The sequence below is a fragment of the Catharus ustulatus genome, unplaced genomic scaffold (assembly GCF_009819885.2).
Source record: "Catharus ustulatus isolate bCatUst1 unplaced genomic scaffold, bCatUst1.pri.v2 scaffold_100_arrow_ctg1, whole genome shotgun sequence".
Classification (NCBI taxonomy): domain Eukaryota; kingdom Metazoa; phylum Chordata; class Aves; order Passeriformes; family Turdidae; genus Catharus; species Catharus ustulatus.
In genome coordinates this window covers 37478-63047 of record NW_024879447.1, presented here as the reverse complement: position 1 = coordinate 63047, position 25570 = coordinate 37478, and the positions used below count along the sequence as shown (strand labels likewise).

General features: G+C 64.4%; 1 protein-coding gene across 1 annotated transcript; it reads left to right on the top strand.

The window, feature by feature from the left end:
- Positions 1-1193: 1193 nt before the first annotated feature.
- LOC117011274 (gastric inhibitory polypeptide receptor-like) lies at positions 1194-25570 on the top strand. The gene is made up of 14 exons (XM_033086642.1): positions 1194-1408; positions 1668-1824; positions 3619-3706; positions 5533-5640; positions 6693-6814; positions 9490-9593; positions 11598-11757; positions 14823-14976; positions 18805-18865; positions 18957-19026; positions 19149-19237; positions 22471-22609; positions 25320-25361; positions 25448-25570. Exons 1-14 carry the CDS (start codon positions 1194-1196, stop codon positions 25568-25570), a joined length of 1632 nt encoding a protein of 543 aa, XP_032942533.1.

Below are 25570 nucleotides of genomic sequence, written 5' to 3'. Positions count from 1 at the left end.
TCCCCATCCCCCCCGTGTCCCTCGGTGTCCCCTCGGTGTCCCCCCGGTGTCCCCAAACCCTCCATGTCCCCTTGTCCCTCCCCTGTCCCCATCCCCTCGGTGTCCCCTCCGTGTCCACCCCGCGTCCCCAAGCCCCCTGGTGTCCCTGGGTGTCCCTCCCCTGTCCCCAAGCCCCTCGATGTCCCCTCCGTGTCTCCCAGACGTCCCCAAGCCCCTCGGTGTCCCCGCGGCGTCCCCAAACTGCCCGCGTCCCGGGTGTCCCCTCGGTTTCCCCTCCGTGTCCCCATCCCCTGTCCCCAAACCCTCGATGTGCCCCCGGTGTCCCCAAGCCCCTCGTGTCCCCCCCGTGTCCCCCCCGCATCCCCGCCGCGTCCCCGCCCTGTCCCCATCCCTTCGGTGTCCCCCCGGTGTCCCCAAACCCTCTGATGTCCCCTCCCTGTCCCCCCCGCGCCCCTTCCGTCCCCACTCACCCGACAGCGGCTCCTTGTCCCCGTCCTTGTCCCCTCCGCCGCTCTCCGCGCGCTGTCCCGCTCCGTCCGCGCTGTCCCCCGCCTGTCCCTCGGCCGGCGACACTTTCTCTGTCCCGCGCTGTCCCCATGTCCCCAGCGCCAGCCTCAGTAGCGACCCCCGCTTGGTCCCCGCCGCCTCCTCCGGGGGTCTCCGCGCCACCCCCGAGTCCTCGGAGCGGCGGCGGTCGCGGGGGCGGCGGGCTCGGCCCAGGTGTCCCCCCAGGTGTCCCCCGAGCTGGCCCAGGTGTCCCCCGAGCTGGCCCAGGTGTCCCCCCAGGTGTCCCCCCAGCCCCACCAGCCCGCCCAGGGTGGCGCGGCGCTGCCGCCGCCTCTCGGGGCTGGGGGCGAACGGGTCCCCCCCGCCCTCCTGGGGACAGCCCGGGGGTCTCCGCAGCAGCGGCATGGCCGGGGGGGACAGCGGGGACAGCGAGGGGACAGGGGGATGTCACCCGGACAGCGGGGACAGCGGGGACAATGAGGGGACAATGAGGGGACAGCGGGGACAGAGAGGGGACAGCGGGGACAGCGGGGACAATGAGGGGACAGCGGGGACAGGGGGATGTCACCCGGACAGCGGGGACAGCGGGGACAATGAGGGGACAGCGGGGACAGCGGGGACAGCGGGGACAATGAGGGGACAGCGAGGGGACAGGGGGATGTCACCCGGAGAGAGGGGACACCGGGATGTCACCCAGAGAGAGAGGGGACACCGAGGGGACGCGACAGGAGAGCGGCCGGACCCCGCGGGACCGGGGAGGTGACACCGGTGGCACTGGCAGCGGCTGTGGCGACACTGGTGGCGGTACTGGCGACACTGGCGGTGCTGGCGACACTGGTGGCGCCGGCGGTGACACCCGTGTGACACCGGTGGCTCTGGTGGCTCTGGTGGCGACACTCGTGTGACACTGGCGGTTCTGGTGGCTCTGGCGGTTCTGGTGACACTGGCGGTGACTGTGGCGGCTCTGGCGGTGGCTCTGGTGGCTCTGGTGACACCGGCGGTGGCTCTGGTGGCGGCTCTGGCGGTGCTGGTGGCCCTGGCGGCTCTGGTGACACTGGTGGTGGCTGTGGCTGCTCTGGCGGTGGCTCTGGTGGCTCTGGTGACACTGGCGGTGGCTCTGGTGACTCTGATGGCGGCTCTGGTGGCTCTGGTGGTGACAGCCGTGTGACCCTGGCGGCTCTGGTGGCTCTGGTGGTGGCTCTGGTGGCCCTGGCGGTGGCTCTGGCGGTGACTGTGGTGGCTCTGGTGGCTCTGGCGGCTCCGGTGGCGCCGCTGGTGGCTCTGGTGGTGGCTCTGGTGGCACTGGCGGTGGCTCTGGTGACACTCGTGTGGCTCTGGCGGTGCTGGCGGCTCCGGTGGCGCCGCTGGTGGCACTGGCGGTGACACCGCGGACACCGCGGGGGTTTCCTCAGGAAGCGCCGCCCCGGAGGGGCCTCCCCGGCCGGGCAGGGTCAGCCCCGGTTCCGCTGGGGGGGCGGGGGACAGCGACAAGGGACATGGGGACATCAGAATAGGACATGGGGACACGGGGACAGCGGGCAGGGTCAGCCCCGGTTCCGCTCGGGGGGCGGGGGACAGTGGGGACAGCGACAAGGGACATGGGGACATGGGGACATGGGGACACCGGGCAGGGTCAGCCCCGGTTCCGCTCGGGGGGGCGGGGGACAGCGACAAGGGACATGGGGACATTGGGGACATGGGGACACCGGGCAGGGTCAGCCCCGGTTCCGCTCGGGGGGCGGGGGACAGTGGGGACAGCGACAAGGGACATGGGGACATGGGGGTGGGACATGGGGACATGGGGACACCGGGCAGGGTCAGCCCCGGTTCCGCCCGGACCGGCCCGGGGGGCGGGGGACAGCGGGGACAGCGACAAGGGACATGGGGACACTGGCGGGGGACACTGAGGGACACTGGGGGACACTGGGAGATACTGGGGGGACACTGGGAGGGCACCGGGGGGACACTGGGGGACACTGGGGGACAGTGGGGGGACACTGGGGGGACACTGGGGGACACTGGGGCACTGGGGGACACTGAGGGACACTGGGGACACTGGGGGACACTGGGGGGACATTGGGGGGCACTGGGGGACACTGGGGGGACACTGGGGGGACATTGGGGGGCACTGGGGGACACTGGGGGGACACTGGGGGGACACTGGGGGGACACTGGGAGGGCGCTGGGGGACACTGGAGGACAGTGGGGGGACACTGGGGGACACTGGGGGACACTGGGGGACACTGCGGGGACACTGGGGGGACACTGGGGGACACTGGGGGACAACGGGGGACACTGGGAGATACTGGGAGATACTGGGACCCCCGTAAATGACACTGTGACCCCCCTGGTGACACCACGACACTGTAGGTGGCACCCTGGTGACACTGTGACCCCCCCGGTGACACCCTGGTGACACCGTGACCCCCCCTGGTGACACCCGGGTGACACCGCGGCTCCTCCCGCGCCCCCCGCCCCTCCCCGGGGGCGGTCCCGGTGCCACCCGGGGGGTGACAGAGTCACGCGCGGAGCCGCGACAGGCGACACCGGAGCGGGTGGCAGCGCCACCAGAGCCGCGCGACACTCGGGGACACCCGCGGGGCCACCAGAGCCACCCCCGGGGCCACCATGGGACAGCGGGCAGCGACCCCCGCCCCGCCCGGAGCAGAGGTGAGACCCCCGCGATGTCCCCAACTGTCCCTCGATGTCCCTCGATGTCCCTCGATGTCCCCCTGCTGTGTCCTGTTATCCCCTGATGTCCCCTGCTGTCCCAAATTGTCCCCTCACTGTCCCCTCGCTGTCCCCTCGCTGTCCCTGCAGTGTCCCCTCGCTGTCCCCTCATTGTCCCCTCACTGTCCCCTCAGTGTCCCCTCCCTGTCCCCTCACTGTCCCCTCGCTGTCCCCTCGCTGTCCCCTCACTGTCCCCTCATTGTCCCCTCACTGTCCCCTCTCTGTCCCCTCATTGTCCCCTCATTGTCCCCTCACTGTCCCCTCATTGTCCCCTCACTGTCCCCTCCCTGTCCCCTCGCTGTCCCCTCACTGTCCCCTCAGTGTCCCCTCACTGTCCCCTCACTGTCCCCTCACTGTCCCCTCTGTCCCCTCTGTCCCCAGGAGCGCTCCGCCCAGGCCACCGTGCTGGCGTGGCGCCAATACCGCCAGGTGTGCGAGCTGCACCTGCGGCTGGCCCCGCCCCCGCCAGGTGAGGGGACACTTGGGGACACCGCGGGGACATCCTGGGGACACCTGGGGACACCTTGGGGACACCTGGGGACACCGCGGGGACATCCTGGGGACACCTGGGGACACCTTGGGGACACCTGGGGACACCGCGGGGACATCCTGGGGATGGCTGGGGACACCCTGGTACCCCTCGGGATGGGTGGGGACATCCCGGGGACACTCGGTGACACTTGGGGACACTCGGTGACACCCTGGGGACACTCTGGGGACACCCTGGTACCCCTCGGGATGGGCGGGGACACCTGGGGACACCTGGGGACACCTGGGGACACTCGGTGACACCCTGGGGACACCTGGGGACATCCTGGTACCCCTCGGGATGGGTGGGGACACCCTGGGGACACCTGGGGACAGCTGGGGACACCCTGGGGACACCTTGGGACACCTGGGGACACCTGGGGATACCTGGGACACACCTGGGGACATCCTGGGGACAGCGGGGTCACCCTGGGGACACCTGGGGACACTCAGTGACACTCTGGGGACACCTGGGGGTGCCTGGGGACACTCTGGGGACACTCGGTGACACTCGGTGACACTCTGGGGACACTCAGTGACACCCTGGGGACACTCTGGGGACACTCGGTGGCCCTCGGTGACACTCTGGTGACACTCGGTGACACTCGGTGACACTTGGGGACACCCTGGGGACACCTGGGGACACCCTGGGGATACCCTGGTACCCCTCAGGATGGGTGGGGACACCCTGGGGACACCTTGAGGACACCCTGGGGACACCTGGGGACACCTGGGGACATCCTAGGGACACTCGGTGACACTTGAGGACGCTCTGGTGACCCTCGGTGACACCCTGGTGACACTCAGTGACACTCTGGTGACCCTCGGTGACACCCTGGTGACACCCTGGGGACACTCAGTGACGCTCTGGTGACACTCGGTGACCCTTGGTGACCCTCGGTGACACTCGGTGACACTCGGTGACCCTCGGTGACACCCTGGGGACACTCAGTGACACCCTGGGGACACTCGGTGACACTTGAGGACGCTCTGGTGACACCCTGGTGACACTCAGTGACCCTCGGTGACACCCTGGTGACCCTCGGTGACCCTCGGTGACCCCCGGTGACACCCTGGTGACCCTCAGTGACACCCTGGTGACCCTCGGTGACCCTCGGTGACACCCTGGGGACACCCTGGTGACACTCTGGTGACCCTCGGTGACACTCGGGGAACCGTGGTGACCCTCGGTGACACTCGGTGACCCTTGGTGACACTCTGGTGACCCTCAGTGACACCCTGGGGACACTCTGGGGACACTCGGTGACCCTCGGTGACACCCTGGGGACACTCAGTGACACCCTGGGGACACTCGGTGACACCTTGGTGACACTCGGTGACTCGGTGACACTCGGTGACACTCGGTGACCCCCGGTGACACTCGGTGACCCTCGGTGACCCTCGGTGACACTTGGGGACACCCTGGGGACACCCTGGCACTCCTCGAGATGGGTGGGGACACCCTGGGGACACCTTGAGGACACCCTGGGGACACCTGGGGACACCTGGGGACATCCTAGGGACACTCGGTGACACTTGAGGACGCTCTGGTGACCCTCGGTGACACCCTGGTGACACTCAGTGACACTCTGGGGACCCTCGGTGACCCTCGGTGACACTCTGGTGACACCCTGGGGACACTCTGGTGACACTCGGTGACCCTCGGTGACACCCTGGGGACCCTCGGTGACCCTCGGTGACCCTCGGTGACACCTTGGTGACACTTGGTGACACTTGGTGACACCCTGGTGACCCCGCTGTCCCCAGGGCCCGTGTGTAACCGCAGCTTTGACCTGTACGCCTGCTGGGGTGACGCTGTCCCCAACAGCACGGCCACTGTCCCCTGCCCCTGGTACCTGCCCTGGTACCACCGAGGTAACGGCGACACCGGGGACAGGGGGACAGGGGGGGGACAGCGGGGGGACAGGGGGGGACAGGGGGGGACACGGGGAACACGGGGACGGGGAGGGGACAGGGAGGGGACAGAGGGACACGGCGACATCGGGGGGACAGGGGGGACAGGGGGACAGGGAGGGGACAGGGAGGGGACAGAGGGACATGGAAGGGACGGGAGGGGACAGAGGGACAGGGAGGGGACACGGGGGACACGGGGACGGGGAGGGGACAGGGCGACACCGGGGGGACAGAGGGACACGGGGGGACACGAGGACGGGGGGGACAGGAGGACACTGGGGACAGGGCGGGGACAGGAGGACAGGGGGACACGGCGGGGACAGAGGGACAGGGAGGGGACAGGGAGGGGACAGGGAGGGGGCAGGGGGACACGGTGGGGGACACAGGGACATCAGGGGGGACAGGGGGACATGGGGACAGGGAGGGGACACGGGGGACACGGGGACGGGGAGGGGACAGGGCGACAGCAGGGGGACAGAGGGACAGGAGGACACGGGGACACGGGGACATGGGGGACAGGGTGACAGCGGGGGGACAGAGGGACACAGGGACAGGGGGACACGGGGGGACAGAGGGACACGGGAGGGGACAGAGGTGACACGGAGGGGACACAGGGTGACAGGGACAGGACAGGGAGGTGACAGCCGTGTCACAGTGCAGGGCGGGGTGGTGACACGGCGCTGTGGCCCCGACGCGCGCTGGGTGACAGATGACAGGACAGGGGGACACTGGGGTGACACAGGGGGTGACAGGGATGGGGACAGGGAGGTGACAGCGGTGTCACAGTGCAGGGCGGGGTGGTGACACGCCGCTGTGGCCCCGACGCGCGCTGGGTGACATGGACAGCACAGGGGTGACACGGGGGGTGTCAGGGACGGGACACGGAGGTGACAGCGGTGTCACAGTGCAGGGCGGGGTGGTGACACGGCGCTGTGGCCCCGACGCGCGCTGGGTGACAGGGACAGCACAGAGGTGACACGGGGGGTGACAGGGAAGTGACAGCGGTGTCACAGTGCAGGGCGGGGTGGTGACACGCCGCTGTGGCCCCGACGCGCGCTGGGTGACAGATGACAGCGGCAGGACCTGGCAGGACAACTCCGAGTGCGAGGACCTGGCGCAGGTGCAGCCGCTGCAGGTGGGGACACGAGGGGACAATGAGGGGACAATGAGGGGACAATGAGGGGACAGTGAGGGGACAGGGAGGGGACAGGGAGGGGACGGGGAGGGGACAATGAGGGGACAATGAGGGCACACCGGGGGAACAGGGAGGGGACAGTGAGGGGACAGGGAGGGGACAATGAGGGGACAATGAGGGGACAGAGCGGGGACACCAGGGGGACAGGGAGGGGACAGGGAGGGGACAATGAGGGGACAGGGAGGGGACAATGAGGGGACAGTGAGGGGACAGTGAGGGGACAGTGAGGGGACAGGGAGGGGACACGAGGGGGACAGGGAGGGGACAGTGGGGGGACAATGAGGGGACAGTGAGGGGACAGTGAGGGGACAGGGAGGGGACAATGAGGGGACAATGAGGGGTCAGGGAGGGGGGACACGGAGGGGACAGGGAGGGGACAGGGAGGGGACAATGAGGGGACAGTGAGGGGACAATGAGGGGACAGGGAGGGGACAGTGAGGGGACAGGGAGGGGACAGTGAGGGGGACAGTGAGGGGACAGCGAGGGGACAATGAGGGGACAGTGAGGGGACAGTGAGGGGACAGTGCGGGGACAGGGAGGGGACAGCGAGGGGACAATGAGGGGACAATGAGGGGACAGAGAGGGGACAGTGAGGGGACAGGGAGGGGACACTGAGGGGACAGGGAGGGGACAATGAGGGGGACAGCGAGGGGACACTGAGGGGACAGTGAGGGGACAGCGAGGGGACAGGGAGGGGACAGGGAGGGGACAGGGAGGGGACAGCCCGCGGGAGGTGGCGCAGGGGCGGTGACACTGCCGGGGACAGCGGCGGTGACACCGCGGGGGTGACACCGCGGGGATGCCACCACGCCAGGAGGTGCCACCACGCTGGGACGCGCCACGTGTCGCGTGTCGCGCTGCCGGGTCACGCTGCGCCCCCCGTGCCGCGAGTGTCACACGGAGCGCAGTGTGACACCGCGCGACACCCGGCGACACCCGGCGACACCGCGCGGGCACGTGTGTCACACGCTGTGTCGCGCTGCGCCGCGCCCCGTGTCACCCGTGCCGTGTCCTCGTGTCCCCATCCCTGTCCCTGTCCCTGTCCCTGTCCCCATCCGTGTCCCCGTCGGTGTCCCCGTGTCCCCATCCCTGTCCCTGTCCCTGTCCCCGTGTCCCTGTCCCCGTGTCCCCATCCCTGTCCCTGTCCCCATCCCTGTCCGTTGTCGCTGTCGCTGTCCCCATCCCGTGTCCCCTCTCCCCTGTCCCTGTCCCCGTGTCCCCATCCCTGTCCCCTGTCCCCGTGTCCCCGTGTCCCCATCCCTGTCTCCTCTCCCCTTGTCCCTCTCTGTCCCCATCCCTGTCCCCGTGTCCCCTGTCCCTGTCCCTGTCCCTGTCCCTGTCCCCGTGTCCCCATCCCTGTCCCTGTCCCCATCCCCATCCCTGTCCCCTCTCCCTTGTCCTTGTCCCCGTGTCCCCGTGTCCCCATCCCTGTCTCCTCTCCCCTTGTCCCTCTCTGTCCCCTGTCCCTGTCCCTATCCCTGTCCCCATCGGTGTCCCCATGTCCCCATCCCTGTCCCTGTCCCTGTCCTCTGTCCCCTGTCCCCATCCCTGTGTCCCCCTGTCCCTGTCCCTGTCCCCATCCCTGTCCCTGTCCCTCTCCCCTGTCCCCGTCCCTGTCCCCGTGTCCGTGTCCCCTATCCCTGTGTCCCCATCCCTGTCTCCTGTCCCCGTCCCCTCCCTGTCCCTGTCCCCATCCCATGTCCCTCCCTGTCCCTGTCCCTGTCCCCATCCCATGTCCCTCCCTGTCCCTGTCCCTGTCCCCATCCCTGTCCCTGTCCCCATCCCTGTCCCTGTCCCCCTGTCCCCGTGTCCCCGTGTCCCTGTCCCTGTCCCCCTGTCCCTGTGTCCCTCTCCCCTGTCCCCTCTCCCCCTCCCTGTCCTTGTCCCCTCTCCCCTGTCCCCATCCCTGTCCCTGTCCCCCTGTCCCTGTCCCCGTGTCCCCATCCCTGTCCCTGTCCCCTGTCCCCGTGTCCCTGTCCCCCTGTCCTTGTCCCCTCTCCCCTGTCCCTGTCCCCATCCCTGTCCCCGTGTCCCCATCCCTGTCCCCTGTCCCTGTCCCCGTGTCCCTGTCCCCTGTCTGTGTCCCTCCCTGTCCCCAACCCTGTCCCCAACCCTGTCCCCATCCCTGTCCCCTGTCTGTGTCCCTGTGTCCCTGTCCCTGTCCCTCTCTGCTGTCCCTGTCCCCATCCCTGTCCCCTCTCCCCTGTCCCCATGTCCCCGTGTCCCCGTGGCTGTCCCCGTGTCCCTGTCCCCCTGTCCCCGTGTCCCTGTCCCTGTGTCCCTGTCCCCATTCGTGTCCTCCTGTCCCTGTCCCCATGTCCCTGTCCCCGTGTCCCCATCCCTGTCCCTGTCCCTGTGTCCCCGCGTCCCTGTCTCCCTGTCCCTGTCCCTGTCCCTGTCCCTGTCCCCTGTGTCCCCAGCGCCAGGCGTGGCTCCTGGAGCAGTTCCGCCTGCTCTACACCGTGGGATATTCGCTGTCCCTGTCCCCGTGTCCCCCTGTCCCTGTCCCTGTCCCCAGCGCCAGGCGTGGCTGCTGGAGCAGTTCCGCCTGCTCTACACCGTGGGATATTCGCTGTCCCCTGTCCCTGTCCCCTGTCCCCTGTCCCTGTCCCCAGCGCCAGGCGTGGCTGCTGGAGCAGTTCCGCCTGCTCTACACCGTGGGTTATTCGCTGTCCCTTGTCGCGCTGCTGGTGGCGCTGCTGCTGCTGCTGCTGCTCAGGTACCTGGGGGGGTGACACACCTGTCACACGTGTCACCCGTGTCACCCGTGTCACCCGTGTCCCGTGTCCCCATGTCCCCGTGCCGTGTCCCCTGAGTGTCCCCTGGGTGTCCCCTGGGTGTCCCCTGGGTGTCCCCTGGGTGTCCCCGTGCCGTGTCCCTGTCTCACCCGTGTCCCCGTGTCCCCTGGGTGTCCCTGTTGTCACCTGGGTGTCCCCTGGGTGTCCCCATGCATGTCCCCGTGTCCCCGTGCCGTGTCCCCGTGTCCCCTGGGTGTCTCCATGCCTGTCCCCGTGTCCCCTGGGTGTCCCTGTGTTTTCTGGGTGTCCCCATGCGTGTCCCCATGTGTGTCCCCATGTCACCCGTGTCCCGTGTCCCCTGAGTGTCCCATGCGTGTCCCCTGGGTGTCCCCGTACCGTGTCCCCTGGGTGTCCCCTGAGTGTCCCCTGGGTGTCCTCATGCCTATCCCCATGTCCTCATGCGTGTCACCCGTGTCCCCTGGGTGTCCCCTGGGTGTCACCCGTGTCCCCTGAGTGTCCCTGTTGTCACCTGGGTGTCCCCATGCGTGTCCCCCTGTCCCCGTGTCCCCTGCGTGTCCCCGTGTCTCCATGTCAGCCGTGTCCCCTGAGTGTCCCCTGGGTGTCCCCTGAGTGTCCCCTGGGTGTCCCCATGCGTGTCCCCGTGTCCCCTGGGTGTCCCCTGAGTGTCCCCTGGGTGTCCCCGTGTCCCCATGTACCCTGCGTGTCCCCGTGTCCCCATGTCACCCGTGTCCCCTGGGTGTCTCCTGGGTGTCCCCTGGGTGTCCCCCTGTCCCCGTGTCCCCTGCGTGTCCCCTGGGTGTCCCCATGTCACCCATGTCCCCTGGGTGTCCCCGTGTCCCCTGGGTGTCCCTGTGTCCCCTACGTGTCCCTATGTCTGTCCCCTTGCGTGTCCCGGTGTCCTCATGCGTGTCCCCTGGGTGTCCCCTGGGTGTCCCGTGTCCCTGTCTCACTCGTGTCACCCGTGTCCCCTGCGTGTCCCCGTGTCCTCATGCGAGTCCCCGTGTCCCCTGGGTGTCCCCTGGGTGTCCCCTGGGTGTCCCCGTGTCCCCTGGGTGTCCCCTGGGAGTCCCCATGCCTGTCCCCGTGTCCCCGTGTCCCCATGTCCCCATGTCCCCGTGTCCCCATGCGTGTCCCCTGGGTGTCCCCTGGGTGTCCCCATGCGTGTCCCTGTGTCCCCTGGGTGTCCCCGTGCCGTGTCCCTGTGTCCCCCGTGTCCCCTGAGTGTACCCATGCCTGTCCCCGTGTCCCCTGGGTGTCCCCGTGTCCCTGTCTCACCCGTGTCCCCTGGGTGTCACCCGTGTACCCTGGGTGTCCCCTGGGAGTCCCCTGGCTGTCCCCTGGCTGTCCCCATGTCCCTGTCTCACCCGTGTCCCCGTGTCCCCATGCGTGTCCCCGTGTCCCCATGTCCCTGTGTCCCCGTGCGTGTCCCCGTTGTCACCTATGTCCCCTGAGTGTCCCCTGGGTGTCCCCATGTCCCCTGGGTGTCCCCATGTCCCCTGGATGTCCCCGTACCGTGTCCCTGTGTCCCCATGCGTGTCCCTGGGTGTCCCCTGGGTGTCCCCTGGGTGTCCCCTGGGTGTCCCCATGCGTGTCCCCGTGTCCCCATGCGTGTCCCCATGTACCCTGAGTATCTCCTGGGTGTCCCCATGTCCCCTGGGTGTCCCCGTGTCCCTGTCTCACCTGTCTCCCCATGTCCCCGTGTCCCCACCCGTGTCCCCGTGTCCCCTGGGTGTCCCCTGGGTGTCCCCATGCGTGTCCCTGTGTCCCCACCCGTGTCCCCGTGTCCCCTGGGTGTCCCCGTGCATGTCCCCGTTGTCACCCGTGTCCCCGTGTCCCCATGCATGTCCCCGTGTTCTCATGCCTGTCCCCATACCTGTCCCCGTGTCCCCGTGTATGTCCCCGTGTCCCCTGGGTGTCCCCATGGGTGTCCCCATGTCACCCGTGTCCCCCGGGTGTCCCCGCAGGCGCCTGCGCTGCACGCGGAACCTGATCCACGCCAACCTGTTCGTGTCCTTCGCGCTCCGCGCCGGCGCCATCCTGACCCGGGACGCGCTGCTGCCACACGGCCAGGGACAGGGACAGGGACAGGGCCAGGGCCACCCCCTGCAGCTGCTGGGCATGCAGGTGACACGCGTGGGGACACCCGGGGACATCCTGGGGTGAGGGGGACACCCACGGCCACCCCCTGCAGCTGCTGGGCATGCAGGTGACACGCGTGGGGACATCCCGAGGACACCCAGGGGACACTCAGGGGACACCCAGGGGAGAGGGAGTCACCCACGGCCACCCCCTGCAGCTGCTGGGCATGCAGGTGACACCCAGGGGACATCCCGGGGACATCCCGGGGAGAGGGGGACACCCAGGGGACACCCAGGGGAGAGGGGGACATTCGTGGGGACACCCAGGGGACACTCATGGCAGTGTGTGACACCCAGGGGACACCCAAGGGACATCCCGGGGACAGGGGACACCCAGGGGATACCCAGGGACACCCAAGGGACACCCAGGGGACACCCAGGGGACACCCAGGGACACCCAGGGACACCCAGGGGACACCCAGGGGACACTCACGGGACTGGGGACAGCCCTGGGGACACTCGTGGGAGAGGGGGACGCTCGTGGGGACACCCAGGGGAGAGGGGGACACTCAGGGGACACCCAGGGGACACTCACGGGAGTGGAGACATCCCGGGGACACCCAGGGGACACTCAGGGGACACCCAGGGGAGAGGGGGACACCCACGGGGACATCCTGGGGACACCCAGGGGACACTCAAGGGAGAGGGGGACACCCAGGGGACACCCAAGGGAGAGGGGGACACCCAGGGGACACCCAGGGGAGAGGGGGACACCCAGGGGACACCCAAGGGACGTCCCGGGACAGGGGACACCCAGGGGACACTCAGGGGACACCAGGGGACAGCCAGGGGAGAGGGGGACACCCACGGCCACCCCCTGCAGCTGCTGGGCATGCAGGTGACACGCGTGGGGACATCCTGGGGACACTCATGGGAGAGGGGGACACTCAGGGGACACCCACGGGGACACCCAGGGGACACCCAGGGGAGAGGGGGACACTCAGGGGAGAGGGGGACACTCAGGGGACACCCAGGGGACACTCACGGGACTGGGGACAGCCCTGGGGACACTCGTGGGAGAGGGGGACACTCAGGGGACACCCAGGGGACACCCAGGGGACACCCACGGGGACATTCACGGGAGTGGGGACAGCCCTGGGGACATTCGTGGGAGAGGGGGACACTCAGGGGACATCCAGGGGACACCCAGGGGACACTCAGGGGACACCCGGGGGACACTCACGGAAGTGGGGACAACACTGGGGAACCTCGTGGGAGAGGGGGACACTCAGGGGACATCCTGGGGACACCCAGGGGACACCCAGGGGACACCCAGGGGAGAGGGGGACACTCAGGGGACACCCAGGGGACACTCAGGGGAGAGGGGGACACCCACGGCCACCCCCTGCAGCTGCTGGGCATGCAGGTGACACGCGTGGGGACACCCGGGGACACCCAGGGGACACTCAGGGGACACCCAGGGGACACCCAGGGGGGAGGGGGACACCCAGGGGACACCCCCTGCAGCTGCTGGGCATGCAGGTGACACCCAGGGGACACCCAGGGGACACCCGGGGGGAGGGGGACACTCAGGGGAGAGGGGGACACTCAGGGGACACCCAGGGGACACCCAGGGACACCCAGGGACACTCAGGGGACACCCAGGGGACACTCAGAGGAGAGGGGGACACTCATGGGACACCCACGGGGACATCCAGGGGACACTCACGGGAGTGGGGACAGCCCTGGGGACACTCGTGGGAGAGGGGGACACTCAGGGGACACCCATGGGACACTCAGGGGACACCCAGGGGAGAGGGGGACACCCAGGGGACACTCAAGGGAGAGGGGGACACTCAGGGGACACCCGAGGGACACCCAGGGGACACTCAGAGGACACCCAGGGACACCCAGGGGACACCCAGGGGAGAGGGGGACACCCAGGTGACACCCAGGGGACACTCAGGGGACACCCAGGGGAGTGTGTGACACCCACGGGCACCCCCTGCAGCTGCTGGGCATGCAGGTGACACGCGTGGGGACATCCGGGGACACCCAGGGGACACCCAAGGGAGAGGGGGACACTCAGGGGACACCACGGGGACATTCACGGGAGCAGGGACAGCCCTGGGGACACTCGTGGGAGAGGGGGACGCTCGTGGGGACACTCGTGGGAGAGGGGGACACCCGGGGGACACCCAGGGGACACCCAGGGGACACCCACGGGGACATTCACGGGAGCGGGGACAGCCCTGGGGACACTCGTGGGAGAGGGGGACACCCAGGGGACACTCGTGGGGACACCCAGGGGACACCCACGGGGACATTCACGGGAGTGGGGACAGCCCTGGGGACACCCAGGGGACACCCAGGGGACACCCAGGGGACACCCACGGGGACACCCAGGGGAGAGGGTGACACCCAGGGGACACTCAGGGGACACCCAGGGACACCCAGGGGACACTCATGGCAGTGTGTGACACCCAGGGGACACCCAGGGGACACTCACGGGACTGGGGACAGCCCTGGGGACACTCGTGGGAGAGGGGGACACTCAGGGGACATCCTGGGGACACTCGTGGGAGAGGGGGACGCTCGTGGGGACACTCGTGGGGACACCCAGGGGACACTCAGGGGACACCCAGGGCACACCCAGGGGACACTCAGGGGTCACCCAGGGGACACTCAGGGGACACTCAGGGGACACCCAGGGGACACCCAGGGGACACTCAGGGGACACCCAGGGGACACTCATGGGACTGGGAACAGCCCTGGGGACACTCGTGGGAGAAGGGGGACACTTGCAGGGACACGGGGAGAACCCAGGGTGACACTCACGGGGACACTCATGGGAGGGAGGGGACACTCGTGGGAGTGTGTGACACCCACGGGGACACCTCTGGGAGGGAGGGGACACCCAGGGGACACTCAGGGGACACCAGGGGAGGGAGGGGACACTCGTGGGAGGGAGGAGACACCCGTGGGGACCCGTCCTGTGGCGGCGACGGGGAGGGCACAGCGGGGTCAGGGAGGGGACAGCGGTGTGGTGTGTCGTGGGGAGGGGACAGCAGTGTCGCGGGGAGGTGACAGCAGTGTCGCCTGTCCCCGCAGGCCGGCCCCGCGTGCCGCGTGGCGCAGAGCGTGGCGCAGTACTGCGTGGGGGCGAATTACGCGTGGGCTCTGAGCGAGGGGCTCTTCCTGCTGCGGCTGCTGCTGGCGAGCTCGGCACGGCACTGCCTGCCGGCCTTCCTGCTGCTGGGATGGGGTGTGTCACCTCTGTGTCACCTGTGTGTCACCTGTGTCACCTGTGTGTCACCTGTGTCACCTGTGTCATTGTATCATCGTTACCTGTGTCACCTGTGTCACCTGTGTCACCTGCTGCTGGCCAGCTCGGCACGGCGCTGTCTGCCGGCCTTCCTGCTGCTCGGATGGGGTGTGACATTGTCATTGTCACCTCTGTGTCACTGTCATTGTCACCTCTGTGTCACCTGTGTCATCGTTACCTGTGTTACCTGTGTCACCTGTGTCACCTGCTGCTGGCCAGCTCGGCACGGCGCTGTCTGCCCGCGTTCCTGCTGCTGGGATGGGGTGTGACATTGTCATTGTCACCTGTGTGTCACTGTCATTGTCACCTGTGTCACCTGTGTGTCACTGTGTGTCATTGTGTCATTGTATCATTGTTACCTGTGTCACCTGTGTCACCTGCTGCTGGCCAGCTCGGCACGGCGCTGCCTGCCCGCGTTCCTGCTCCTGGGATGGGGTGTGACATTGTCATTGTCACCTCTGTGTCACTGTCATTGTCACCTGTGTGTCACTGTTACCTGTGTGCCATTGTATCATTGTTACCTGTGTTACCTGTGTCACCTGTGTCACCTGCTGCTGGCCAGCTCGGCACGGCGGTGTCTGCCCGCGTTCCTGCTGCTGGGATGGGGTGCGACATTGTCATTGTCACCTCTGTGTCACCTGTGTGTCATTGTGTCATTGTTACCTGTGTCATTGTATCATTGTTACCTGTGTTACCTGTGTTACCTGTGTCACCTGCTGCTGGCCAGCTCGGCACGGCGCTGTCTGCCGGCATTCCTGCTCCTGGGATGGGGTGTGTCATTGTCATTGTCACCTCTGTGTCACCTGTGTGTCACTGTGTGTCATTGTATCATTGTATCATTGGTACCTGTGTTACCTGTGTCACCTGTGTCACCTGCTGCTGGCGAGCTCGGCACGGCGCTGTCTGCCCGCGTTCCTGCTGCTGGGATGGGGTGTGACATTGTCATTGTCACCTCTGTGTCACCTGTGTGTCACTGTCATTGTTACCTGTGTCATTGTATCATTGTTACCTGTGTATCATTGTTACCTGTGTCACCTGAGTCACCTGCTGCTGGCGAGCTCGGCACGGCGGTGCCTGTCCGCGTTCCTGCTGCTGGGATGGGGTGTGACATTGTCATTGTCACCTGTGTGTCACCTGTGTGTCACCTGTGTCATTGTATCATTGTATCATTGTTACCTGTGTTACCTGTGTTACCTGTGTCACCTGTGTCACCTGTGTGTCACTGTGTGTCATTGTGTCATTGTATCATTGTTACCTGTGTTACCTGTGTCACCTGTGTCACCTGCTGCTGGCGAGCTCGGCACGGCGCTGTCTGCCCGCGTTCCTGCTGCTCGGATGGGGTGTGACATTGTCATTGTCACCTCTGTGTCACTGTCATTGTCACCTCTGTGTCACCTGTGTCATTGGATCATTGTTACCTTTGTTACCTGTGTCACCTGTGTCACCTGCTGCTGGCCAGCTCGGCACGGCGCTGCCTGCCCGCGTTCCTGCTGCTGGGATGGGGTGTGACATTGTCATTGTCACCTCTGTGTCACTGTAATTGTCACCTGTGTGTCACTGTTACCTGTGTGTCATTGGATCATTGTTACCTGTGTATCATTGTTACCTGTGTCACCTGCTGCTGGCGAGCTCGGCCCGGCGCTGCCTGCCTGCGTTCCTGCTCCTGGGATGGGGTGCGACATTGTCATTGTCACCTCTGTGTCACCTGTGTGTCACCTGTGTCACCTGTGTGTCACTGTGTGTCATTGTGTCATTGTATCATTGTGTCATTGTTACCTGTGTTACCTGTGTCACCTGCTGCTGGCGAGCTCGGCCCGGCGCTGCCTGCCTGCGTTCCTGCTCCTGGGATGGGGTGTGACATTATCATTGTCACCTTTGTGTCACTGTCATTGTCACCTGTGTGTCACTGTTACCTGTGTGCCATTGTATCATTGTTACCTGTGTTACCTGTGTTACCTGTGTCACCTGCTGCTGGCGAGCTCGGCACGGCGCTGTCTGCCCGCGTTCCTGCTGCTGGGATGGGGTGTGACATTGTCATTGTCACCTCTGTGTCACCTGTGTGTCACTGTGTGTCATTGTATCATCGTTACCTGTGTTACCTGTGTCACCTGTGTCACCTGCTGCTGGCGAGCTCGGCACGGCGCTGTCTGCCCGCGTTCCTGCTGCTGGGATGGGGTGTGACATTGTCATTGTCACCTCTGTGTCACCTGTGTGTCACCTGTGTGTCACCTGTGTCACCTGTGTCATTGTGTCATCGTTACCTGTGTTACCTGTGTCACCTGAGTCACCTGCTGCTGGCGAGCTCGGCACGGCGCTGTCTGCCTGCGTTCCTGCTCCTGGGATGGGGTGTGTCACCTGTGTGTCACCTGTGTGTCACCTGTGTGTCACTGTCATTGTTACCTGTGTCATTGTATCATTGTTACCTGTGTATCATTGTTACCTGTGTTACCTGTGTCACCTGCTGCTGGCCAGCTCGGCACGGCGCTGCCTGCCGGCGTTCCTGCTGCTGGGATGGGGTGTGACATTGTCATTGTCACCTCTGTGTCACTGTCATTGTCACCTGTGTGTCACTGTTACCTGTGTGTCATTGTATCATTGTTACCTGTGTCACCTGTGTCACCTGCTGCTGGCCAGCTCGGCACGGCGGTGTCTGCCCGCGTTCCTGCTGCTGGGATGGGGTGTGACATTGTCATTGTCACCTCTGTGTCACTGTCATTGTCACCTGTGTGTCACTGTTACCTGTGTGTCATTGTATCATTGTTACCTGTGTTACCTGTGTCACCTGTGTCACCTGCTGCTGGCCAGCTCGGCACGGCGCTGTCTGCCGGCGTTCCTGCTGCTGGGATGGGGTGTGACATTGTCATTGTCACCTGTGTGTCACCTGTGTGTCACCTGTGTGTCACTGTGTGTCATTGTGTGTCATTGTGTCATTGTTACCTGTGTTACCTGTGTCACCTGTGTCACCTGTGTCACCTGCTGCTGGCGAGCTCGGCACGGCGGTGCCTGCCCGCGTTCCTGCTCCTGGGATGGGGTGTGTCACCTGTGTGTCACCTCTGTGTCACCTCTGTGTCACCTCTGTGTCACCTGTGTGTCACCTGTGTCACCTGTGTGTCACCTGTGTCACCTGTGTCATTGTATCATCGTTACCTGTGTTACCTGTGTCACCTGTGTCACCTGCTGCTGGCGAGCTCGGCACGGCGCTGCCTGCCCGCGTTCCTGCTCCTGGGATGGGGTGTGACATTGTCATTGTCACCTGTGTGTCACTGTCATTGTCACCTGTGTGTCACCTGTGTCATTGTATCATTGTATCATCGTTACCTGTGTTACCTGTGTCACCTGTGTCACCTGCTGCTGGCGAGCTCGGCACGGCGGTGTCTGCCCGCGTTCCTGCTGCTCGGATGGGGTGTGACATTGTCATTGTCACCTCTGTGTCACTGTCATTGTTACCTGTGTGTCACCTGTGTCAGTGTTACCTGTGTGTCATTGTTACCTGTGTCACCTGTGTCACCTGCATCACCTATGTCACCGTGTGACCATGTCACCTGTGTCACCCCCCTCCCTTTCGTGTCCCCACCCCCCTGACCAGGTGTGTCCCCACCCCCTAACCAGGTGTGTCCCCTCCCCCAGGTGTGTCCCCTCCCCCAGGTGTGTCCCCTCCCCCCAGGTGTGTCCCCTCCCCCTAACCAGGTGTGTCCCCTCCCCCCAGGTGTGTCCCCACCCCCCAGGTGTGTCCCCACCCCCCTGACCAGGTGTGTCCCCTCCCCCCAGGTGTCCCCGTGCTCTTCGTTGTCCCCTGGGTCATCCTGCGCTACCTGTACGAGAACGAGGGGTGAGGCCACCTGTCCCCGCGCTGTCCCCTGGTGACACAGGTGACACAGGTGGCACAGGTGACACAGGTGACACAGGTGACACCCGCGCAGGTGCTGGGAGCGCAACGAGAAGGTGGCGGTGTGGTGGGTGATCCGCTGTCCCATCCTGGTGGCCGTGGCGGTGGGTGACATCGCGGGGGGGGGAGTGGCGGTGTCACCGCAGGTGTCCCCTCCCCTCGGGGCGGTGTCACCGCAGGTGTCCCCTCCCCTCTGTCCCCTCTGTCCCCTCTGTCCCCTCCCCAGGTGAATTTCGTGGTTTTCGTGCGGATCCTCCGGATCCTGGTGGCCAAGGTGCGCGCGCACCAGGTGAACCGCGGGGACACGCGGCTCAGGTGGGGACACCTGGGGGGGACACCTGGGGCAGGTGGGGACACCTGGGAAAGGACATGGGAACACCTGGGGAGGGACACGAGAACACCTGGGGCAGGTGGGGACAGCAGGGGGGGGACAGGAGAACACCTGGGGGTACAGGAGAACACCTGTGACAGGTGGGGACACCTGAGACAGGTGGGGACACTTGGGACAAGTGGGGACACCTGGGGGGGACACCTGAGACAGGTGGGGACACCTGGGGGGGGACATAGGAACACCTGGGGATGGACACGAGAACACCTGGGGCAGGTGGGGACACCTGGGAAGGGACACGGGAACACCTGGGACAGGTGGGGACACCTGGGGGGGACACCTGAGACAGGTGGGGACACCTGGGGGGGGACACGGGAACACCTGGGACAGGTGGGGACACTTGGGACAGGTGGGGACAGCAGGAGGGGGACACGGGAACACCTGGGACAGGTGGGGACACCTGGGGGGGACACCTGGGACAGGTGGGGACACCTGGGGGGGACACCTGGGGCAGGTGGGGACACCTGAGGGGGACACCTGGGACACGTGGGGACAGCAGGGGAAGGACACGGGAACACCTGGGACAGGTGGGGACACCTGGGGGGGGACAGGGGAACACCTGTGACAGGTGGGGACACCTGGGGGAGACACCTGGGGCGGGTGGGGACAACTGGGAAGGGACAGGGGAACACCTGGGGCGGGTGGGGACACCTGGGAAAGGACACGGGAACACCTGTGACAGGTGGGGACACCTGGGGGGGACACCTGTGACAGGTGGGGACACCTGGGGGGGACGCCTGGGGCAGGTGGGGACACTTGGGACAGGTGGGGACACCTGGGAAAGGACACGGGAACACCTGTGACAAGTGGGGACACCTGGGGCAGGTGGGGACACCTGGGGGGGGACACCTGGGGCAGGTGGGGACAACTGGGGGGACACCTGGGGCGGGTGGGGACACTTGGGACAGGTGGGGACACCTGGGGGGGGACACCTGGGACAGGTGGGGACACCTGGGAAGGGACAGGGGAACACCTGGGGGTACAGGAGAACACCTGTGACAGGTGGGGACACCTGAGACAGGTGGGGACATTTGGAGGGACGCCTGGGGCAGGTGGGGACAGCAGGGGGGGACACCTGGGACAGGTGGGGACACCTGGGGGGACACCTGGGGCAAGTGGGGACACCCGGGGGGACAGTTGGGGCAGGTTGGGACACCTGGGGGGGACACCTGGGGCGGGTGGGGACACCTGGGGGGGACACCTGTGACAGGTGGGAACAACTGGAGGGGACACTTGGGACAGGTGGGGACACCTGGAGGGGACACGGGAACACCTGGGACAGGTGGGGACACCTGGGGGGACACCTGGGACAGGTGGGGACACCTGGGGGGGACAGGGGAACACCTGGGGGGGACAGCTGGGACAGGTGGGGACACCTGGAGGGGACACCTGGGACAGGTGGGGACACTTGGGACAGGTGGGGACACCTGTGGGGGACAGCTGTGACAGGTGGGGACACCTGGGACAGGTGGGGACAGCAGCGGGGGGGACACGGGAACACCTGGGACAGGTGGGGACACCTGGAGGGGACACCTGGGACAGGTGGGGACACCTGGGAAGGGACACGGGAACGCCTGTGACAAGTGGGGACACCTGGGGCAGGTGGGGACACCTGGGAAGGGACAGGGGAACACCTGTGACAGGTGGGGACACCTGGAGGGGACAGGGGAACACCTGGGACAGGTGGGGACAGCAGGGGGGGACAGTTGGGACAGGTAGGGACACCTGGGGAGGGACACGGGAACACCTGGGACAGGGGGGAACACCTGGAGGGGACAGGGGAACACCTGGAACAGGTGGGGACAGCAGGTGTCCCCAAGGGCTTCCCCTGGGCGTGTCCCCCCGTGTCCCAGCGGTGTCCCCAAATCTCCCTGGTTGTGTCCCCACCTGTCCCCACCTGTCCCCACCTGTCCCCACCTGTCCCCACCTGTCCCAGCCGTGTCCCCATGTCCCCGTGTCGCTGTCCCCAGGCTGGCCCGCTCCACGCTGACCCTGATCCCCCTGCTCGGGGTGCACGAGGTGATTGTCACCTTGGCCGTGTCCCCACCTGTCCCCACCTGTCCCAGCCATGTCCCCACGTGTCCCCATGTCCCCGTGTCGCTGTCCCCAGGCTGGCCCGCTCCACGCTCACCCTGATCCCCCTGCTCGGGGTGCACGAGGTGATTGTCACCTTGGCCGTGTCCCCACCTGTCCCAGCCGTGTCCCACCTGTCCCCACCTGTCCCCACCTGTCCCAGCCGTGTCCCCATGTCCCCGTGTCGCTGTCCCCAGGCTGGCCCGCTCCACGCTGACCCTCATCCCCCTGCTCGGGGTGCACGAGGTGATTGTCACCTTGGCCGTGTCCCCACCTGTCCCAGCCGTGTCCCCACCTGTCCCCACCTGTCCCAGCCGTGTCCCCACGTGTCCCCATGTCCCCGTGTCGCTGTCCCCAGGCTGGCCCGCTCCACGCTGACCCTGATCCCCCTGCTCGGGGTGCACGAGGTGATTGTCACCTTGGCCGTGTCCCCACCTGTCCCCACCTGTCCCCACCTGTCCCCACCTGTCCCAGCCGTGTCCCCATGTCCCCGTGTCGCTGTCCCCAGGCTGGCCCGCTCCACGCTGACCCTGATCCCCCTGCTCGGGGTGCACGAGGTGATTGTCACCTTGGCCGTGTCCCCACCTGTCCCCACCTGTCCCCACCTGTCCCACCTGTCCCAGCGGTGTCCCCATGTCCCCGTGTCGCTGTCCCCAGGCTGGCCCGCTCCACACTGACCCTCATCCCCCTGCTCGGGGTGCACGAGGTGATTGTCACCTTGGCCGTGTCCCCACCTGTCCCAGCCGTGTCCCACCTGTCCCCACCTGTCCCAGCGGTGTCCCCACGTGTCCCCATGTCCCCGTGTCGCTGTCCCCAGGCTGGCCCGCTCCACGCTGACCCTGATCCCCCTGCTCGGGGTGCACGAGGTGATTGTCACCTTGGCCGTGTCCCCACCTGTCCCCACCTGTCCCAGCCGTGTCCCCACGTGTCCCCATGTCCCCGTGTCGCTGTCCCCAGGCTGGCCCGCTCCACGCTGACCCTGATCCCCCTGCTCGGGGTGCACGAGGTGATTGTCACCTTGGCCGTGTCCCCACCTGTCCCCACCTGTCCCAGCCGTGTCCCCATGTCCCCGTGTCGCTGTCCCCAGGCTGGCCCGCTCCACGCTCACCCTGATCCCCCTGCTCGGGGTGCACGAGGTGATTTTCGCCCTGGCCGGGGAGGGCGAGGGCGGAGGGGGCCTGAGGCTGGCGCGGCTCTGCCTGCACCTGCTGCTCACCTCCGCGCAGGTGAGGGCGCCGCGGGGACTTTGGGGACATTGGGGACATTGCGGGGACATGGGGGGACGCGGCTGGGACAGGTGAATGGGGAGGGATTAATGGGGTGGGTTATTAATGGGGTGGGTTATTAACGGGGTGGGTTATTAACGGGGTGAGTTATTAACGGGGTGGGTTATTAACGGGGTGAATTAACGGGTGAATTAACGGGGTGAATTATTAACGGGGTGAATTAACGGGGTAATTAACGGGGGGCTTATTAATGGTGTCAATTAACGGGGTGGGTTATTAACGGGGTGAATTAACGGGGTGGGTAATTAACGGGTGAATTAACGGGGTGGATTATTAATGGTGTGAATTACCGGGGTGAATTAACGGGATGAATTAACGGGGGTAATTATTACAGGGGTTATTAACAGGGTGGGTTATTAATGGGGTGGATTATTAATGGAGTGGGTTATTAACGGAGGTGGTTATTAACGGGGTGGGTAATTAACGGGATGAATTAACGGTGTGAATTACCGGGGTGGGTTAATAATGGGGTGAATTATTAACGGGGTTATTAATGGGGGGCTTATTAATGGTGTCAATTAACGGGGTGGGTTATTGGGGTGGATTATTAATGGGGTGAATTATTAACGGGTTGAATTAACGGGGTGGGTAATTAACGGGGTGAATTAACGGGTGAATTAACGGGGTGGAATATTAATGGTGTGAATTAACGGGGTGGGCTATTAACGGGGTGGGTTATTAACGGGGTGAATTATTAACGGGGTTATTAACGGGGTGGGTTATTAACGGGGTGAATTAACGGGGTGAGTTATTAATGGTGTCAATTAACGGGGTGAATTATTAACGGGTTGAATTAACGGGGTGGGTAATTAACGGGGTGGGTAATTAACGGGATGAATTAACGGGGTGAATTAACGGGTGAATTATTAACGGGGTTATTAATGGGGGGCTTATTAATGGGGTGAATTAACGGGGGGAATTAACGGGGTGAATTATTAACGGGGTGAATTATTAACGGGGTGAATTATTAACGGGGTTATTAATGGGTTGAATTAACGGGTGAATTAACGGGCTGAATTATTAATTGGGTTATTAATGGGGTGGGTAATTAACGGGGTGAATTAACGGGTGAATTAACGGGGTGAATTAACGGGTGAATTATTAACGGGGTGAATTAACAGGGGGCTTATTAATGGGGTGAATTAACGGGGTGGGTTATTGGGGTGGATTATTAATGGGGTGAATTATTAACGGGTTGAATTAACGGGTTGAATTAATGGTGTGAATTACCGGGGTGGGTTATTAACGGGGTGAATTAACGGGTGAATTAACGGGCTGAATTATTAATTGGGTTATTAATGGGGTGAATTAACAGGGTGAATTAACGGGTGAATTAACAGGGTGAATTAACGGGGTGAATTATTAACGGGGTTATTAACGGGGGGCTTATTAATGAGGTGAATTATCGGGGTGGATTAATGGGGTGAATTATTAATGGAGTGGATTATTAACGGGTTGAATTAACGGGGTGAATTACCAGGGTGGGTAATTAACGGGTGAATTAACGGGGTGGATTATTAATGGTGTGAATTAACGGGGGTAATTATTACCGGATAGAATTAGCGGGGTGGATTATTAACGGGGTTATTAATAGGGTGGGTTATTAACGGGGTGGATTATTAATGGGGTGCGTTGTTAATGGGGTGAATTATTAACGGGAGGGGTTATTAACGGGGTTATTAACGGGGTGGGTTATTAACGGGGTGGGTTATTAATGGGGTGGATTAATGGGGTGGGTTATTAATGGGGTGGGTTATTAATGGGGTGAATATTAACGGGGTTATTATTGGGGTGAATTAACGGGGTGAATTATTAACGGGGTGGGTTATTAATGGGGTAAATTATTAATGGGGTGCGTTATTAACGGGGTGGGTTATTAATAGGGTGGGTTATTGATGGGGTGAATTAACGGGGGGGTTATTAACGGGGTTATTATTGGGGGTTTATTAACGGGGTGAATTAACGGGGTGGGTTATTAACGGGGTTATTAAAGGGGTGGATTATTAACGGGGTGGGTTATTAGTGGGGTGGATTATTAATGGGGTGCGTTATTAATGGGGTGAATTATTAACGGGGTGGGTTATTAACGGGGTCAGTTATTAACGGGGTGGGTTATTAACGGGGTGGATTATTAACGGGGTGGATTATTAATGGGGTGGATTAATGGGGTGGGTTATTGATGGGGTCAATTATGAATGGAGTGGGTTATTAGTGAAGTGAATTATTAACGGGGTGGATTATTAATGGAGTGGATTATTAATGGGGGGATTATTAACGGGGTGAATTAACGGGGGTAATTAACGAGGTGAATTATTAATAGAGTGAATTAATGGGGTTCATTAATGGTGTGAATTAATGGGGTGAATTAACGGGGGTAATTAACGGGGATAATTAATGGGGTGAATTAATGGGGTGAATTATTAATAGAGTGAATTAATGGGGTGAAATATTAACGGGGTGAATTAACGGAGTAATTAACGGGGGAAATTATTAATAGAGTGAATTAACGGGGTGCATTAATGGGGTGAATTAACGGGGTGAATTATTGACGGAATAATTAACGGGGTAATTAACGGGGTCAATGGGGACCGCAATGGCGGTGCCGGGACCCCCCCCCACCATGTCCCCATGTCCCCCCCTCCGCCCCCAGGGTCTGGTGGTCAGCGTCCTGTACTGCTTCACCAACAAGGAGGTGAGTCGCGACGGGAGGGGCATGTCGCGACACGGGCAGCACGTATCACGCCCGTCGTGCCACATGTCGCGACATGCCGCCCGCAGGTGCAGGCCGAGGTCCGCCGGGGGTGGCAGCGCTGCCGTCTGGGGCTGCCCGGACCCCCCCGAGCCCCCCCGAGGGGTCGGTCCCGGCGGGGGCAGCGCCCGGTGGCCGAGAGCGGCTGCTGA